Source organism: Bos mutus, chromosome 18 (genome assembly GCF_027580195.1).
Source record: "Bos mutus isolate GX-2022 chromosome 18, NWIPB_WYAK_1.1, whole genome shotgun sequence".
Taxonomy (NCBI): Eukaryota; Metazoa; Chordata; class Mammalia; order Artiodactyla; family Bovidae; genus Bos; species Bos mutus.
The window spans coordinates 6,039,718-6,059,137 of record NC_091634.1 but is presented as its reverse complement, the minus strand read 5'-3'; the positions used below and the strand labels follow the sequence as shown (position 1 = coordinate 6,059,137).

The following is a 19,420-nucleotide window of genomic DNA, read 5'->3' as shown; positions in this document are numbered from 1 at the left end:
TGAGGCCTGTCCCCAACTTCCTACCCCTCTTACTCAGCGATTGTGTGGCCCTCAGCAAGGCTCCAGTAGCTGGTCTACAAAAGGAGGGTATTATTTTCCTATGGTCAGTGTAACAGATTCCTACAAACTTAGTGGCTTAAAACAGCATCCATCTATCTCATGATTCCGGAGGCCAGGGGTCCGAGATGGGTGTCACCAGGCCCTGGAGGACAATCTACTTTCTCTCTTTCCCAGCTCCTGGAGCTGCCCTCATTTCATGGCTCATGGCTCTTTCCTCTGTCTTCAAAGCCTGCAGGTAGCATCTTCATTTATTATTAAATTTTTGAAAATTATTTTTGACTGTGCTGGGTCTTGGTTGCTGCACGGGCTTATCTCCAGTTGCCGTGCACAGGCTTCTCACTGCGGTGTGTTCCCTTGTTGTGGAGTACAGGCTCTAGAGCACCCGGGCTTCAGTAGTTGCGGTGCGTGGGCTCAGTAATTGCAGCTCCTGGGCTTTCGAGCACAGGCGCAGTAGTTGTGATGCATGGGCTTAGTTTGCTCTGGGGCATGTGGGATCTTCCCAGACCAGAGATCAAACCCATGTCCCCTGCATTAGCAGGCAGATTCTTTAGCACTGAGCCACCAGGGAAGCCCATTATTAATTTTGTTGTTGTTGTTTTTAGCTGCACCATGCAGCTTATGGGATCTTAGTTCCCTGACTAGGGATCAAACCTGCATCTCCTGCATCAGAAGGCAGATTCTTAACCACGGGACCTCCAGGCAAGTCCCTGTGATGTGCTTATTATTCACTACCCAATTGTCTATGGACCTTTCTCCTTCAACGAGAAAACTGGAGCTCAGGGATGAGGTATATGGTCATATGAGGAGGCGGGTATCTCTGGACTCCTGGTATAGTGCTCACTCAGCCTGCTCTGGGCCCTGAAGCTTCAGCCACCTCCTTACTGGAGGACCAGCCTGAGGTGTTGTATGTCTTCCCCATCATTGGGTTATAGCCTCTTTTTCCTTCTGGTTGGTCTCCAGACCCTGAGCTTCACCTGCAAATACATCCTAAGGCCTCGTGTGAGGGTGGTCCTGAGCTGGGGGGGACTGGGGACATAGATATGAACTGGCCTTTTGGGAGCCTATTTTTCTAGGGCACAGACAGTTCCAGTCTGGAGGGATTAAGGGGATTAGAGGGAAGAAGAGGGACTGTAGGAGGACTGTGTCTGGAAAAGTCATGGAGAACATCCTGGAGGAGGAAGCATTTGCACTGGGAATTGATGTGTGAAGAGGAGTTTGCCAAGTAAAGAGGGGAATACATTCATTCACTCACTCATTCATTTTACAAACATGTCCTGGGGCATTGTGTGGGTTGGTTGTTCAAGGATGATTCATGCATTTATTCACTCAGTCTAACTTAGTTTAGGGAAAATAACACAATGGTTAAGATTTCAGATCCTGGAGTCAGTCAACCTGGATTCCTTTCTCAGTTGTTCCACTGACTGAATGGCTCAGTTATTTAAGTTTGCCTCAGCTTCCCCACCTTGATAAAATGACGACAACAATAGTACGGTCCTCACAGCGTTCTTGGAAGAGTAAATTAAATGGGACTTCCCTGGTGGTCCAGTGGTTAAGAATCTGCCTGGCAATGCAGGGGACATGGGTTCAATCCCCGGTCAGGGAACTAGGATCCCACGTACCCAGGGGGAACTAAGCCCAAGAGCCACAATTAGAGAGTCCAAAATGAAAGATCCTGAATGCCTCAACTAAGACTCAATGCAGCCAAATAAACTAATTTTAAAAAGCTTTTTTAAAAATAAAGCATACTCTAAAAAATAAAGTATACTATTTAAAAAAAGATAGACTAAATTAAAATGAGGCCTGTGAAGGCACACTGCCCCCTACGTAATTGACACTTTGTTCCTGACTTGGCTTAGCTTGAACCTCTCAGAGACTTCACAGTGAAGTCTGATACCTGGTGTAGTCTGGTGTGGTGTGCGGTAGTAGGGAAGGGTTTCTAAGGGAGGGTGGCACTCAGTTGGGTTCTGAAGCTTGAGCAGGAGTTTGTGCATGGGACCAATAGAGTAAAGTGGTCCAGAATGAGGAAATGGCAAGGAGAAAGCCTGGACGGGTGCATGAAATCATGCGGCTTGTTCTAGGAACTCCGAGCAGAAGGAAGGGACCTGGTGAGCCTGGCGACTGGTGATGGGGGTGGAGCCTCTGCAGGTTAGGGCTGCAAAGGCCAGGCTGAGGAGCTCAGATCTCATCCTGGGGATGATGGGAAGGCAGTGCCCAGGCACACAAGCTGATCTTCGGTTCACAGATGGGGAAACTGAGACGCGTGCTCAGACCTGCATGGTGGCCCCTCCGATTTCCAGCCCTCTGATTTCTATCCATTTGTGAGCTGTCCCATCCTGGCTCCTCTGGGAGAGACCAGGCCTGGGGCTGTTGCTCAGATACCCTGGGAGACCCCTGCCTCCCAACTGCCGGTGAGCTCAGGACAATGATGATACAGAGTGGGGAGACGGAGGCCTGCGAACAGAGCAGGATCCCCGAGAGTTAACATCCAGACTCGGAGGTTGCACAGATGTGAGTGCACATCCAGGCTCTGCTTTGTCTGCTTTGATTTTGAGCAAGTGAATTCCCCTTCCCCAAGCCTCAGTCTCCCCATCTGGAAAATGGGGCTGTTAAGAGTACAGCCACCCTGTGGGGCTTGGCACAGCCAGGGTCCTGCAGTCCTGGAAGGATACGGGTCTCCTGAGAGGATGGACCAGGACAGCTAGTTCTGGGAGTGGTTGGATGCGACCATGCATTGAGGACAGGAAAAGGGCTGCAGAGGAGGGTGGGCCAGGGGACCACCCTGGGGTCTCCACTCTAGGATGAGGGGCGGGGACTTTGGCCAGGGGTCCGGGGGAGCCAGGGGAGGTCTCTCAGCAGGGGAGGAGGGGCAGGCTCGCTCTGGACTGGATGGGATGGTTGGAGGCAGGGAGGCCCGGGAGGAGGCTGGGCTGAGCATCCAGCCAGGTGAGTTGGAAGCCTGCACTGGTCAGGGACCGTGGGGTCGGATCAGAGGGGACAGGGCAGAGTCAGGGTGAGACTGTGAGGGGAGAGGGGAAGGGAGGGAGAGAAGACCGTGCCTGGGGCGTGGGTGGATGGTGGGGCCCTCCCTGAGATGGGGAAGTCGGTGGCGGGGGCTGGGTGTGGAGCTTGCTGATGTGGAGGCCTGGCGGTCCCCACAGCATTATCCCGCCCCTGGGGGACCCTTTGGAGACTCGGCCGTCGTCATCCCCTGGAGCCCCTAGCCCACCGGAGGCCACCCTCTTCCTCCTCTACTCCCCAGCCGCCGCCCGCATCTCGTGCTTCCTGGAGGCGGCCAGCCCCAGCCCGGTGGTCCAAGCCGCAGGGCCCTCCTGCCTCCGACCCCATCAGCTGCCTGGTTCGGCCGCCTTCACCGTCCTCCCGCCCTTGACCCTCACCCGGACGCGCTCTGGCTGGCCCCTGGGTGGCATCTTCCGCCACCTGGACCCCGGCCTGGCCTTCCTGACCCTCTACGGTGGTGGCCAGGGACTGTTACTCCTCGATGCCCCGGCAGGCCTGGGCGCAGAGCCATCGCGCAGCCCGAAGGGCGGTTTTCTGGGCCAGGGCGTTCTGCTTCCTTCTTCCGGTCCTGGGCACGCCGGTTCTACGAACTCTGCGGGGGCCCGGTGAACCGGGCTGACCCTTCTAACAGGACGCCTGCTGGGGAACCTTGTCAGCCAGGCTCATCCTCTGGCCTGACACTGAAGCAGTTTGTGTTTGGACTGGAAGGGAAATCCCTGGAGGGGTTGGGGACTTTTATGGGGACAGAGGAGGGGGGTCTCCCATCTTATCAAATTCTGGAGAATGTGAGATGCTGAGAGAGATAGAGGTTTAGAGAGGGGCATAGAGACCTAGAGAGAGGGGGACAGGGATGCAGAGAGAAATCAGGCCAAGGTGGGGAGAGATGCCAGGAGGGAGAAGGGGGCACTGACACAGATGTGACAGCGTCACACGCACGGGCGACAGACGGGGCCACGGCAGGGAGAGAATGTGAGAGACGGGTCAGGCTGTTGGGAGGGACCAAGCGGGAGACAGGACAGCAGAAGACCTGGGAGGAGGTAGAAATAGAACTCATCTAGAAGGGAAGGAGAGGCGAATGAGTGGAGAGAGACAGGTGGACAGGGGAAGACAGACAGACAGACAGACATGGGCCTGGATCTAAAGACAAAACCAACCATTCCCTGGTGGTTGAGATGGTAAATAATCTGCCTGCAATGCAGGAGACCCGGGTTCGATCCCTGGGTCGGGAAGATTCCCCTGGAGAAGGGAAATGGCAACCCACTCCAGTATTCTTGCCTGGAGAATCCCATGGACAGAGGACCCTGGCAGGCTGTGGTCCATGCTAGGGCTTCCCAGGTGGCTCCCGGTTATTGCCAGGACTCAGCAATGCAATACTGGGCTATAGGACTTTCGGAGCTAAAACCGTGTAAGGCTCATGCCCACTGGGATGTCCTGGTCCCCATAGGTAGGACTGAGCAACACAGGACAGCTCTGGGCCACCAGATTTTCTGGGCCCCTGGGACACACGTTATTATTCACCTTCTCTCACTGCCTTTTGAAACACGCGTGCACCTCCTAAGCATCTCTCCAGTGGCCCAGCCTCTGGGGAAGGATGTCGTTGGTCATCTTTGGTTTTCAAACTCCCTAACGTTTCCAAACTAAAGGTTAATTTTTGCTCCACATTCTAAAGAAACCTGCTGAGCTCCAATGGGGAAAACCTCTCTCTTCTGTCTTTGGAAAACACATTGCTGGGATGCCTCTCTTGACCCTGGTCTGCCCATTAGCATCTCTGGGGGGAGCTTTTAAAATTCGAATCAATGCCCGGGCCCCACCGCTAGGTGTTGTGGTTTAAGTGGTCCAGAATAGAGCTGGGCTCTGGGAGTTTCAAAAGCTCCCCAGTGAGTCCCAGGGCTGAGTTCGGGCTGAACCCCATCCATCCCCAAGTGCCTGTGGTTGTGAAAATGCAACCTCGATAGCTCCCAGGGGACTGAGAAAGCCCAGCCCTCAATGGCTGAAAACCCTGGATGTGGGAGTGGAGGGGGGAGGACACAAAGATCAATTTCTTTGTCAATATTTGCTTCACAAACACTGATAGCCAAGACCCATGCTGGGGGTGGAAGAGGAGTCAGATCTTATTCTGCAGCCCCACCCTCAGGCTCCCAGTCACTGCAGAGAAGGGTGAGGAGCGGGGAAGGTGTGAGGGGTAGGGAGCCTGATTCTGATCGGGAGGGGTTTTAGGAAGGCTTTCAGGTGGAACTGACACAAAATAGAGGTGGATGCTCCAGGCTGGGAGCACAGCATGTGCAATGGCCCTGGGGTGTGTTTTTCTTTTTTTTTTTTTTTAAACCATCTCAGTTACTTATGGAATTTGCCTCCCAATAGAGGAGACACACTCGAGGAGACCTGGATTCGATCCTTGGTGCAGGAAGATCCCCTTGAGAAGGAAATGGCAACCCACTTCAGTAATCTTGCCTGAAAAATCCCATGTATGGAGAAGCCTGGAAGGCTGCAGTCCATGGAGTCACAAAAGAGTCAGACACAACTTAGCAGCTGGGCAAGGGTGTGCTACAGAGGGGGCGTGGGAACTGGGTGAGACTTTAAAAAGAAAGCCTGGAGGGCTGTCAGGTTAGATACACCTTGCTGCGATGCCAGTCTCCTGGGCTGGGACAGCTATCCCCAGGGGAGGGACTGTGCGCAGGGAGGGACAGGTCAGCTCTGCTTGTAGAAGGACCGTTGGGAGGACTGGAGGAGCGAGATGGGGGGCAGGGCTAAGGTCCAGGGAGAGAGGAAGCCTCAAGGAAGGCTTCCCCTCCCAGGTCACAGAATTCCGGTTTTGCAGAAATCAACTAACTTCCCTACTAGAACCAGGGGACCAAGTTCTGGCTGGGAACATGGTCCAACACCGCCCTCGTGTGGTCATTTTGCAAACAAGGTCTCCTGTAAGTGCTGTGTGCTGAGTCGCTTCTGTTGTGTTGGACTCTTTGGGACCCTGTAGACTGTAGCCTGCCAGGCTCCTCTGGCTACGGGATTCTCCAGGCAAGATTACTGAAGTGGGTTGCCATGCCCTCCTCCAGGGGATCTTCCCGACCCAGGGATCGAACCCATGTCCTCTTAAGTCTCCTGCACTGGCAGGCAGGTTCTTTACCACTAGTGCCACCTGGGAAGCCAGCCCCTCTGTAAGTAAGACTACCTTTTAAATCAGGACACTTTCAAGAATTAAAGAAAGGGGCTTCCCTGATGTCTCAGTGGTAAAGAATCCGCCTGCCAGTGCAGGAGATGTGGGTTCAACTCCCAGTCCTGGAAGATCCCACATGCTGCGGAGCAACTAAACCTGTGCACCCAACTATTAGTTGCCCACTTGCTGCAACTACAGAAGCCCATGAGCCCTAGAGCCTGTGCCCTGCAACGAGAGAAGCGGCAGCAACGAGAAGCCTGCACACCACAACTAGAGAGGAGCCCCTGCTCGCTGCAACTAAAGAAAAGTCCTCAAAGCAATGAAGACCCAGCACAGCTAAAAATAAATAAATAAAAAAGAAGAAATAAAGAGGATACGATTCCCAATTATACTGGAATAACTGGCCCAAAGTGTTTGCATTCCGCAAGCCAAAATTATAGTAAGACTATAAATCAATTCCTAATTAGAATTTGCTAGGCCTTCCCTGGGAAACCCAGGATGTTCAGTCACTCTGCTCAGAAGTCTCCTTTTCAAATCTTGAATTGAAATGAAATATTGATCTGATGAAAAAAATAAATAAAGGTCAACTAAAGGCTAGCGTGTCACCCAGGGCATTCCACCTACTGGGGATGGAGACAGGGAGTGGGGAGGAGGCAGTTAGTGATGGAGGGGGTAACTGACTATGTGTTTGGAGGTCTGGATACTTTTATAGTAAGGGGCATTTACAGTGGGCATTGAAGGCTGAATAGGAGTTTGCTAAGAGAAAGATGTGCTGATACAATGTGACAGTGAAGATGACCACTACAGACCCTCCGTAGCTTGCAAATTCCATTCACATCTTTCATGTCAGGTTGTCCTTGCTACGGCCTTTTGGAGTCCAAGGAGAAAACCAAGGCTCAGAGAGAAGAAATAAATCTGAAGTACACAGCAGTCTGTGTTGGTACCAGGTGGGGAATCAGCCCTGTTATTTCTCCTCTCTGTGCTCTTGCACACAAGTTGGAATGTCTTTTCCCCTTCTAAACTCTGACAGACTCCTACTCATCCTTCAAAACTCAGCTCCATGACTGGACCCTAGCCTCAAATCTGAGAGTCTATCTTGCTAGTCCCCAACTTCCCCAGACCCAGGAATCCAGGCTTCCTCTCTCTGACCGAGAAGCCTGGACCTCAGACAGAGCTGGCTGGAGGCGGTGTGCCTGCTGGCCTGATGAGGTGGAGCAGGGTGTGCTGACTCAGTCACATTTATTTGGTCTCAGAGGCAGAGTCATGGTCGGGACAGAGGCAGGACTCTTGGGTTAGGTAGTGCTCTATCTTCTCATTGCTGAGCCTACAAGAGGAAAAGAGACAGAGAGATCCACAGAAACAGAGGAAGGGAAGAGAGACCAAGATGATAACACAGAGGCCGAAGCGACCGAGATCTAGCCTGCCACCTCCACCCCCTTCCCACTCACCTTGTTGAAGAAGTAGATGGAAGCAAGGATGGTGAATACGGCCATGGCCAGGGTCACATTCTGGGTGGAGGGGTCAGAGGTCAGGACCCATCCCTTCCCTTCACCCCCACCCCTGCCCTGGGGCACCGCTCTCCCGCCCATGGGCCCCTCCTCACTTCCTGAAAGTTCATGGCCATGATTTCCAGACTCTGGGTTGCTTGGCCTCCCTCTCCCTTTCCTGGGCCTCTGAGCCAGACAGAGAAGACCAGCAGGCGGAACCCTGAGGGGAGACCAGAATGGTGGCCACGGTGACCGGAGAAGGGCATTCTGGGTAGAAGGGACCTCGCCCCAGAAGCTTTGGGGTAGATGGGCACTTGGATACAGGGAGCATCTGAACTCTGAGACGGGAGTATCTGAGATGAGAGAAGCCAGACCTACGACCCCAGAGGGCGCTGGGGAGCCACGGGAGGGCCAGGAGCAGGGGAGGAACAGGATCAGCTCTAAGTGGCAGAAACATCCCGGAGCAGGAGCAGGAGCAGGAGCAGGAGGAGGCTGCAGGCCAGAGCAGGTGAGGTGGCCCAGGCAAAATTTCCTCCGATGGTGTCCACCAGACGAAAGCTTGAGAGACACAGCAGTGGGGGAGCTGAGCCTTCCAGAGCCCCATCACCAGTTTTGAGGGCGGGAGCAGCATTTGTTCAGTCTCTCGGTTGTGTCCGACTCTTTGTGACCCCATGGACTGCAACACACCAGGCCTCCCTGTCCTTCACCATCTCCTGGAGCTTGCTCAAACTCATGTTCATTGAGTCTGTGATGCCATCCAACCATCTCATCCTCTGTCGCCCCCTTCCTCTCCTGCCCTCAATCTTTCCCAGCCTCAGGGTCTTTTCCAATGAGTCAGTTCTTTGTATCAGGTAGCCAGCATACTGGAGCTTCAGCTTCAGCATCAGTCCTTCCAATTCAGGGTTGATTTCCTTTAGGATGGACTGGTTTGATCTTCTTGCTGTCCAAGGGACTCTCAAGAGTCTTCTCCAACACCACAGTTTAAAAGCATCACTTTTTCAGTGCTCAGCCTACTTTATGGTCCAACTCTCCCATCCATACATGACTACTGGAAAAACCACAGCTTTGACTATACAGAACATTGTTGTCTAGGTGATGTCTCTTCTTTTTAATATGCTGTATAGGCTGGTCATAGCTTTCCTTCCAAGGAGCAACCATCTTTTCATCTCATGGAGCACCAGTTATGAAGGTAGAAATCGGCGCAGGTAACAACTTCCCCATCTCTGGGCCAAGGGCTCTGTGATGCGCCTGGGACTCCCACAGCCCTCCGGTGGTCCCTGTTGTTCACTCCACCAGCCCTCCTTCTCAGCAGGTGGTGTCTGTAGACATCTGAATCTCTTTGGGTCCATCTTTCAGGACTAATTTTGAGGTTAGGAGAGATACGGAGGACAGAGATACCAGTGCAGTCAGCCCTCGTTATCCACGATTCCATCTCTACACAGAGTGGCTACAGTTTGAGACTGAGGACATGCACATTCCCAGCTGTGGCTGATAGAGGTGATAGTTCTCTGTTTTCCTGTTTCAGCTGTGAGCAGAGAGCAGCCCGGAGGCTGGAGACAGGAGGAAGGGGGAGGGCGGGGCTAGGGAGGAACTCCTGCTCTGGGGGCCAATGGGATGGGTTTGAATTCCAGCTCTGGCACTTGGGAGTGGGGTGGCCTTAGGCAAATTTTCTAGTTTGTAAAAAAAAAAAAGGTAAAAAAAAAAAAAAAAAAAAAAAAAGGCATCTACCTGGCTGAATAGTTTTTTATATTTGCTTTTTTTTTTTTTTTCTAGTTTTTGGCCACAATGCTCTGCATACAGGATCTTTCTTTTCCCAACCAGGGATCGAACCCATGACCCCTGCAGTGAAAGTGTGGCTTCTTAACCAGTGGACTGCCAGGGAAGGCCCAAATGAGTACCTTTCTGGATTTAAAATGATAAGCTATGTGATATACACATACACTCCTAGAAGCAATGATTCAGTACTTGCTAATCTAGAGTTTCCAGTGGATTTATACAACCTAAAACCTGGAAATGACAAGAATCGGCTGTGAAATGATACCTTACCAAGAAGGTAAGACATTCAACGGGGAAACTGGCAGGGTCTCTCCAAGAAGTCTGTGTCCCCAAACAAAACAAAAGAAAAAAACCCAAGGCACATGGGCTTGCTCTACTTGAGCAAATCCGTAAGAGACACATGACCAGGTTCTATGGGTGATTTTGAACTGGGTTCTGGCTTGGATATATCAGCTGTACATGATATTTGGGAAGACATGTGGGTCCTCTGAGTGGCTATTAGATGAGGTGAAAGTACTGTTGACGTGGAAAGTAGGAGGTCGTTACAAAATTGCAGGATCTCATTTCAGTAAAAAGCACACAGATATTTTTAAAATGTGTGTTGGAACTTCCCTGGTGGTCCAGTGGTTAAGATCGTGCTCCCAAAGCAGGTGAGACTCTGCGCTCCCAATGCAGGAGACACAGGTTCGATCCCTGGTCGGGGAACTAAGATCTTGCATACAGCTCGGCACAGCAAATAAATAACATTTAAAAAAAATATATGTGTTGAAAAATCTGGAAGGATGTTCTGTCTCAGTGTTGCAGCAGAAAGTGGCAGGTGCAGTTCAAAAAGGTTTAATGCAGGGCTCATGTTCACAGCTGGCAGGATGGTACAGTGCTGGGCTTAGAAAAATCAGGGAGCTGTTGCCACCTGGTAGGAATTGAACTGAATCCCCCCGCCCCAAAGGTCAGTTCAAGTCCTCTCCCCTGGTACCTGTGAAAGTGACTTCATTTCAAAATAGGGTCTTTGCAGATGTAAATCCAGTTAAGATCAGGTCATAGCCAGTGTCCTTATAAGAAGAGAAGAGACCCAGAGACAGACACACATGGAGAGGCCCACGTTTTGACAGAGACTGGAGTGATGCTCCTGAAAGCCAGGGACCGTCAGTGACCGCAGAAGCTAGGGAGAGCCTGGGAACCTATCCTTCCTCCCAGGAGGGACCAACTTCCTGCTGACACCTTGATTTCGGACTCCTGGCCTCCAGAACTGTGAGACAATAAATTTCTGTGGTCCAGTGGTTAAGAATCTGCCTTCCAATGCAGGGGACTCTGCATTGATCCCTGGTCAGGGAACTAAGATCCCACAAGCTCGAGACAACTAAACCTGCACTCCACAACTACGGAGAAGCCCACACTGCAGCTAAGATGCAACACAGCCATATAAACGAACAAATATTTTTTTAAAATTAATTAATTTCAGGTGCCTAAACCAGCCCTTTTGCGGTCGTTTGTTACGGCAGCCCTAGTGAATCAATACACACGCCTAGGCATCAAGGGGGGCTTCCCCGGTGGCTCAGCTGTAAAGGATCCACCTGCAATGTAGGAGCCATAGGAGACATGGGTTCAATCCCTGGGTCAGGAAGATCCCCTGGAGGAGGGCATGGCAACCCACTCCAGTATTCTTGCCTGGAGAATCCCCATGGACAGAGAAGCCTGGTGGGCTACAGTTCATAGGGTTGCAAAGAGTTGGACACAACTGAAGCGACTTAGCACATGCACCATAGGCTTCAACGGGTGAGATCCATGTCACCAGACCCTCAAAGGACAGGGTCCTCCCCTAAGAAAGCTGTGTTACAGCCAGCACCACCCTCAGAGCTCCTGCTCCCCTCACTGGCTGACCCCAAAGGGGACCCAGAGAGTAGAGGGGCCAGGATGGTGCTGAAGACAGATGGCTTTCTTAAAGGCATGGAACAGGGAGGAGAAGGGCAGAAAGTGGGTCAGAGGGGTGGAGCGGGCCACCCCTTATTTACTTGTGTGGTGGGCTGAGTCATAACCCCAAACTGCCCACACCCCAACCCCCAGAACCCCCACATGGCTTAAGGGACTTTGCAGCAATGATTACCTTAAGGATCTTGAGTTGGGGCTTGTCTTAATCCATCTGAGCCACTCTAACAGAATACCATTCTGTTAGAGAAGGCAATGGTACCCCACTCCAGTACTCTTGCCTGGAAAATCCCATGGACGGCGGAGCCTGGTAGGCTGCAGTCCATGGGGTCGCTGAGGGTCGGACACGACTAAGTGACTTCACTTTCACTTTTCACTTTCATGCATTGGAGAAGGAAATGGCAACCCACTCCAGTATTCTTGCCTGGAGAATCCCAGGGATGGGGGAGCCTGGTGGGCTGCCGTCTATGGGGTCGCACAGAGTCGGACACGACTGAAGCGACTTAGCAGTAGCAGCAACAGAATACCATAGATGAGGTGGCTTCTAAACAACACAAATCTCTTTCTCGTAGTTCTGGAAGCTGGAGATCCAGAGATCAAGGTCCTGGCAGATTCAGTGTCTGGTGAGAGCTGGCTTCTTGGTTCACAGATGGCCAGTTACTTAATGTCTCCTCTTGTGATGGGAGAGACCAGGGAGCTCTCTGTGGTCTCCTTAATTTATTTGGCTGCGCCAGGTCTTAGTTGCCGTACGCAGGATCTTTAGCTGTGGCGTGCGGGGATCTAGTTCCTTGGCGCACAGGCTTAGTTGCTCCAGGGCATGTGGAATCTTCCCAGACCAGGGATCGAAGCTGGAAGCTGTGTCCCTGCATTGGAGGGCAGATTCTTATCCACTGCACCACAAGGGAAGTCCTCATTATGTTTTACAGTGATCTGTTACACAGCAATAAATCACTGACACTATTGAGTAGTTACTCTGCAAACCCTTGGATTAAGTGCCCAATATATTGCATTGCATTGCGTGCATGCTTGACCCCCATGGACTGTAGCCTGCCAAGCTCCTCTGTCCATGGGATTTTTCAGGCAAGCATACTAGAGTGGGTTGCCATTTCTTCCTCGGGGGGATCTTCCCGACCTAGGGATCAAATCTGCGTCTCCTACATTTCCTGCATTGGTAGGCAGATTACCACTGAGCTAGTAGGACTCCCAATCTATTAGAACTTGTCAATTCTCAAAGAACCTCTCTGAGGTACAGACCATGTTTGTCCCCATTTTATGAATGAGAAAACAAAGGCAGAGACAGGGGCAGTAACTTGCCCCAAATCACACAGCTTTATATGTGGCAAAGCTGGGGTTTGAACCCAACCTGTCTCAGCTCCAGGGTATGGGTGTCCAGCCTCTGGGCCATGCTGGCTTTGGCCAGCTGTGAGTGGCACTGAAAGAAGATGAAATCACCAAGAAGTTCAAGAGAACCTCAAAGAACAGACGTGGCAGGCAGAGCAGGGAGCAAGGAGAAGGCAGGGTCTAGAATGTGGGGCAGGGGTGGGGGTCTCCCCCCCTCTGCACCCACTCTCAGGGCACTAGGTTCAGATCCCAGCTCTGCCACTCACTAGCTGTGTTCCCTCAGGCAGACTGCCTACCCTGATGGTGCCTCAGTTTCCCCATCCACACCATGGAGACAGAGGCAATCAGATCAACATCTCCTGGGGTTGCGGGAAAGATTAAACGGACACATCCCCGGTGAATCCATGGCTGACAGAGGCCCTGGGGGATCGGGGGTTCTGGATCCAGGGGGAGGCGTGCTGGGACCTGCTCTTCTGGTGAGGGGGTGCTGGGGCGGGGGTAATGAGCAGGTGGGGCTGCGGTGCAGACAGTGCGCTGAGCTCAGCGTCTGGCTGTGTGGAGATGGCCGGGCCAGGGTTTCGGGGCCACCCCGCCGGACCTCTCCTGCTGCTGCTGCTGCTACTGCTGCCCCCAGCCCTGACGGAAGGACCCCTGGTCTTCGTGGCGGTGGTGAGGTGCCCCCTGCCCCGTCCCAGCCCCTCACGTCCCCCAGCCTGGCCCTGACCTGGTCCCCTCCCCAGGTGTTCCGCCATGGCGACCGGGCCCCACTGGCCTCCTACCCCACTGACCCGCACAAGGAGGTTGCATCCACCCTGTGGCCACGTGGCCTGGGCCAGCTGACCGAGGTGAGACACTCAGATGGAGTCTGGGGTGGGGTGGGGTGGGGAGGGGTCCGCTGAACCGGCTCTGTCCCCAGGAGGGGGTCCGCCAGCAGCTGGAGCTGGGCCGCTTCCTGAGGAGCCGCTACGAGGACTTTCTGAGCCCCGAGTACCGGCGGGAAGAGGTACAGCCATGCTGACCTTCAGCCTACCTCATGACCTCTCACCTCTGACCTCCACTGACTCCAGTGCCTCCCTGGGCCTCCATCTCTGGCCCTTGACCCCCATCCACCTGACCTGAACCTTAGGTCTGATCTCTGACCCCCGGAACCATCAACTAACCCATACTGACCCCTGACTCTATCTCAACCTGAGTCACATCTTGACCTCTGACCTCCGTCAACTCTGACTTTTATTTTCAGATCTCCACCTCTGTGTTCTGACTCTCACTGACTCCAGCCAGGCCCTCTGACTTCGAAACTTGATTGATTCTGTCTTTGGCCTTCATTGATTCTACCTGCTCTCTGACTCCAACCTTTGACCTCTACCCTTCATCAAATCTGACTTTTCTATATCTTCCTCTGTCTCCTGACAGATGACCATAGGATCATTCCTGCTGACATGATCTCATGACCTCCAACCTGCCCTCCTCTCTTGACCTCTAACTTTCCACCTTCAGTGACTCTGATCTTCCTTTCTGACTTTCATTGGCTCAACTGATCCCCTTAATCCTCAGTGTCCATCCAACTTCCCACCTCAACTGCTCTTGACATTAACCTCTGACCCTTGATACCAACTTCTAATGTTGAAGGCCAGGTCCTTGAACCTGCCCTGAGTTTTGACCCCTAACACCTGACCTTCGACCCTGAGCTGAATCTGAAGCTTTTGGTTTGCTACTGTAGTTGACTTCTGACCCCGACAGTGGTCTTCTGGCCTGTCCTCTCACCCCCTATCCAGGTGTACATTCGCAGCACAGACTTTGACCGGACACTGGAGAGTGCTCAGGCCAACCTGGCCGGGCTGTTCCCTGAGGCCGCCCCAGGGCGCTCCGAGGCCACCTGGAGACCCATCCCTGTGCACACGGTGCCGGTCACTGAGGACAAGGTCAGGGGGCTGGACTGGCCTGGGGGCGGGAGGGATGGAGAGAGACAGGGACTCAGATGGAGAGGGCCAGCGGCTCAGAGACCAGGCTCGGACCCGATGGGGGTGATGGGGGGCTCCCCGGAACCAGAGCAAGGAAGCCTTCCCTGGGGCTGAGTTGTCCTGATGGGGCTAGCGGCCCACCCCTCGCTGCTCAGCCATATCTGGGAGAAACCGTGGACTGGAGACAGGACGCCCCCCAAGTCCCACTTCCCTGTCTTCAGTCGGGCCCCGGTCACACTTTTGTCCCCTCTGAGCCTCAGTCTCCTCCAGCTGCTGAGGTTCCCTACGCGGAGCTGTCCCCGATACCGTGAGCTGCTGAGGGAGGCCACGGAGGCCGCCGAGTACAAGACCGCCTTGAAGGGCTGGACGGTGAGCCAAGCCGGCCCAAAGCGGCAGGATGGGGAGGGACCCACAGCACAGGGCGGGGCCGGAGAGGGCGGGGCCGGCAGGCTGAAGCGGCGGGGCCGACCGGGATGGGGCGGGGCCAGTGGGATGTGGCAGGACCCACAGGACAGGGCGGGGCCGGCAGGCTGAGGGGGCGGGGCCGACCGGGTTGTGGCGGGGCCAGTGGGAGGTGGCAGGACCCACAGGACAGGGCGGGGCCGGCAGGCTGAAGGGGGCGGGGCGTGTGGGCAGGGCCAGCGGGGCCGGCCGGACACCGCTGGACCCTAGGGATGCTGACGTCTGCCAGGCTCACCCATCCCGGTTCGGTGCTTGCAGGACTTCTTGACTCGCCTGGAGAACTTCACGGGGCTGCCGCTGGTCGGGGAGCCGCTGCGCAAGGCGTGGAAGGTCCTGGACACTCTGATTTGCCAGGTGGGCCCCTGCCCCATTCACCCAGCCGGCTAAGTCGTTAAGGGCTCTGGGTTCCAATCCCAGCGTTGCCGCTCACTACTTGTGTTCCCTCAGGCAAGTCACTTAACCTTTAGTGCCTCAATTTCTCCATCTATACAACGACAATGGCGACATTCGTATCAACTTGGGTTGCTGATTGGATCGAAAGGGGTTAATTCACGCGATGCGCTTAAAATAGCGCTTGGCACACAGTGAGGCGTTTTCGGTCTACGTGTTTGCTGTTCCAATCCTCCAGTTCCCTAATCGGAAAAGCGCAGGAAGGCAAAGCTTGGGCCCCAGGCGCTGACCTGAAGAGGCATGAGGCTGGCAGTCCTTGCTTACCCACTTAATGGGAATGCTCCTAATTGCATGGTGGGAAGAGCAAAGTGTGTGTCTAAGGCGGCTGCCCCAGCCCCCACAGAATGTGTTACGAGGTATATATTAATACTACCCTCACCACCAGACCTTTCTGAAATTGCAAACGTCTGAATTATTTTTTTTAATTAAACAATTATTTGGCTGCACTAGGTCTTAGTTGTAGCATATGAAATCTAGTCCTCTGATCAGGGATGGAACTTGGACCCCCTGCAGTGCAAGTGCAGAGTCTTAGCTACTGGGCCACCAGGGAAGTCCCCCCAAACGTCTGAATTCTGAAACAGCCCTAACCCCAGGGGTTTCTGATAAGGGCTTCTGGAATAATGGTCATTACTATGGTTAATTAATAATCACTATTACCCACACCAAGGACATCCCAGGTGGTGCTAGTGGTAAAGAACCGCCTGCCAATGCAAGTAGAGGTAAGAGATGCAGGTTTGATCCCTGGGTTGGGAAGATCCCCTGGAAGAGGGCATGGCAACCCCCTTCAGTATTCTTGCCTGGAGAATCCCATTGACAGAGGAGCCTGGTGGGCTACAGTCCATAGGGTCGCAAAGAGATGGACACAACTGAAGCAACTTAGCACATTACCCACACCGTAAGTTCCTGACCAGACCTCACCTATGAGGGCATCAGAGGAGGGTTCCCTTCCCTGCTGTCACTTCAGTCGTGTCCAACTCTGTGTGACCCCATAGACGGCAGCCCACCAGGCTCCCCCGTCCCTGGGATTCTCCAGGCAAGAATACTGGAGTGGGTTGCCATTTCCTTCTCCAATGCATGAAAGTGAAAAGTGAAAGGGAAGTCATTCAGTCGTGTCCGATTCTTCGCGACCCCATGGATTGCAGCCTACCAGGCTCCTCCGGTACTGGGATTTTCCAGGCAAGAGTACTGGAGTGGGGTGCCATCGCCTTCTCCAGAGGAGGAGGAAGAGTGAACTGCAGCTGATGGGGGCATCGTGGTGGGTCTAAGGGGAGCATGAAGAACTCAGGACATCGCGGCCACTTTGTCCCCTCTCTCTCTCCCCAGCAAGCCCATGGTCTTTCCCTACCATCCTGGGCCTCCCCAGATGTCCTGCAGACACTAGCTCAGATCTCGGCTTTGGATATCGGAGCTCACGTGGGCCCACCCCAGGCAGCGGAGAAGGCCCAGCTGAGTGGGGGTGAGATGTGGAGCCGGGCGGCTGGGAGGCCCAGGCGCCTTCCTTTGGAGGGTTCTTAACTCTCTGACCTGCCCTGTCAGGAATCCTGCTAGATGCCATCCTGGCCAACTTCTCCCGGGTGCAGCGCTTGGGGCTGCCACTCAAGATGGTTATGTATTCCGCTGTAAGTCTTTGGGAAGGGAGGCAGTGCCATGTGGGCACAGGGATGGGGAGGGGGTGGGATTTGGGTGAACGGGGACTGGTGGAACCTCAGCCTCATGCCTTGAGTAACATATATCTCCAAACCATACTCCCAGATCACATCACCAGATATGGAATCTGGAAGGAGGGAGGTGACAATATGATGATGGGAAAGAAATCAGTTCTTCTGGAAGGACAGCCTTTTTGGCTGAGCTGTCCACTCATTTATTAAATGACCACCTGTAACTGGTGGGGCTGCCTCCAGGGTTGAGGAGGTTTGAGGGCGGCGGGATTTGTTCTAAGGGGTCCGAGGGCCATCTGGAGGAGCCCCGACTCAGCCCTGGATCCGCCCGCAGCACGACAGCACTCTCCTGGCCCTCCAGGGGGCCCTGGGTCTCTACGATGGGCACACACCGCCTTACGCCGCCTGCCTCGGCTTTGAGTTCCGGCGGCGCTTGGGCGACGCAGACCGCGACAACGCAGACGGCGACCACTCAGGGTAAGGAAGGGGCGGTACCCGGAAATGGGCGGGGCCAGAACGCTCGCGAGGAGGAGGGATGGAGACCCGGGTACAGGGCGTGACCCAGGCACAGGCGGGGGAGTTTAAAGGGACGGTATTGGCAGGGATAGAAGTCAGAAACGCCGTGCTCCATCCAATTGCTCTTCTCCAGATTCAAAGTCAGCGGCAGGGAAGGCGAGGACGGACCAAGGTACCTCCTCTCTTCCTCCAGGAATGTCACGGTCTCCCTCTTCTACCGCAACGACTCTGCTGGTCTGCCTTTGACTCTCCGCCTCCCCGGGTGCCCAGCCCCCTGCCCACTAAGCCGATTCCGCCAGCTGACGGCCCCCGCCCGGCCTCCGGCTCACGGGATCCCCTGCCACGGCTCCCACGAGCCCGCCACCCCCGCAGGTGACGGCCCTCGGCGCTGGGGTGGGAGTGGGGGGCGCCGGTCTCGAGACTCACACCCCCGTGTTCTCCCCGCAGCCACCGTGGTGCCCCTGTTGGCTGGGGCTGTGGCCGTGCTGGCGGCCCTCAGCATGGGGCTGGGCCTACTGGCCTGGAGACCTGGCTGCTTGCGGGCCTGGGGGGGCCCCGTGTGAGCCAGGAAACCGGGCACCCCTTCCCCCACAACTGAACCTGGATCCCAACACTTCTGCTCACCCGCTCCTCTGGCTTCTGTGACTTACTGTGCGCGCCGGGGGGAACGCGGGGGCGGGCTCCCAGGCATGGAAGCCACACGTGGCCCTATGGATGACTGTGGGCTGAAGGGTGCATGGGTCTGTGTGCAGGTGCACGCGGACGGCTATCCACGCGTGCACTCCGGCACGAATGCGTGTAGTGCTTGTGTATATACATACTTTACACTCATGTGCATACTTACGTGGTCCTGTGCTTCTGTGGACAATACCTGTATGGGTGTTTCCGTGCACGTTTCTATACATGCTTGGGAGCACAGCGTGTACGTGTGGAAACCCGTTTCTAGGTGCCATCACCTGTGCTCTGGGTCAGCCCCCCACTGTGGGTTACACACTTCTGGGAGAGCTGAGATTCAAAGCCTGGTCCCACTGCCAGCCTGCTGGGACTTGTCCGGAGGCCGTGACTTTGGGTTAACTGGTCTCTGTGCCCCCACCTGTGATGGTTGGGTGGCATCACCAACTCCATGGACATGAGTTTGAGCAGGCTCCGGGAGTTGGTGATGGACAGGGAAGCCTGGCGAGCTGAAGGTCGCAAGCGACTGAACTGAGCCCCACCTCCTTTGATGCAAAAACTCCCCCACCCCTGAAACTAACCTCCTGGGAACCAGCAGAGCAGGTGGGGACAGTAATATTAACGGAGGGCTGCCTAGCATAGCAGGGGCTACAATGATCTGAAGGGGGAGGGACCCCACCTGAACACTGCCGGGTATGGTAGCCAGTAGCTGCCTTGAGGTCCCATTTGTACCAGTGGAAGGTACAGATCAGGAGCTTCATTTGTGGGCGGGCACTGAACCAAGGGAAGCTACCGCACACCTAATGAACAGCAGGCTCATGGGTGCTTGTCCTAGACCGGGTGATGCCAGGCCTGCTCTTGTGGGGCTTCGGTCACCCCTCAAACCAGGAGGCTCTGCCTTCCCCACACACCAAGTAGCAGTCTGGGGCACCAGCATCGTGT

General features: G+C 54.5%; 1 protein-coding gene across 1 annotated transcript; it reads left to right on the top strand.

Moving 5' to 3' along the window:
- The first annotated feature begins 13,320 nt into the window (after positions 1-13,320).
- Positions 13,321-19,310, top strand: ACP4 (acid phosphatase 4). Its single transcript, XM_005898433.2, has 11 exons — positions 13,321-13,428; positions 13,500-13,604; positions 13,676-13,762; positions 14,535-14,681; positions 14,991-15,089; positions 15,441-15,536; positions 16,956-17,088; positions 17,169-17,251; positions 17,625-17,767; positions 18,000-18,178; positions 18,254-19,310. Exons 1-11 carry the CDS (start codon positions 13,321-13,323, stop codon positions 18,367-18,369), a joined length of 1,296 nt encoding a protein of 431 aa, XP_005898495.2. The 3' UTR covers positions 18,370-19,310.
- The last annotated feature ends 110 nt before the right edge of the window (positions 19,311-19,420 follow it).

Coding starts and splice junctions, on each gene's coding strand:
- ACP4 (XM_005898433.2), top strand. CDS start 13,321: ATGGCCGGGCCAGGGTTTCGGGGCCACCCCGCCGGACCTCTCCTGCTG. Junction 17,089..17,168: donor GAAGGCCCAGCTGAGTGGGG/GTGAGATGTGGA, acceptor CTGCCCTGTCAG/GAATCCTGCTAGATGCCATC. Junction 17,768..17,999: donor GCAGACGGCGACCACTCAGG/GTAAGGAAGGGG, acceptor CTCTTCCTCCAG/GAATGTCACGGTCTCCCTCT.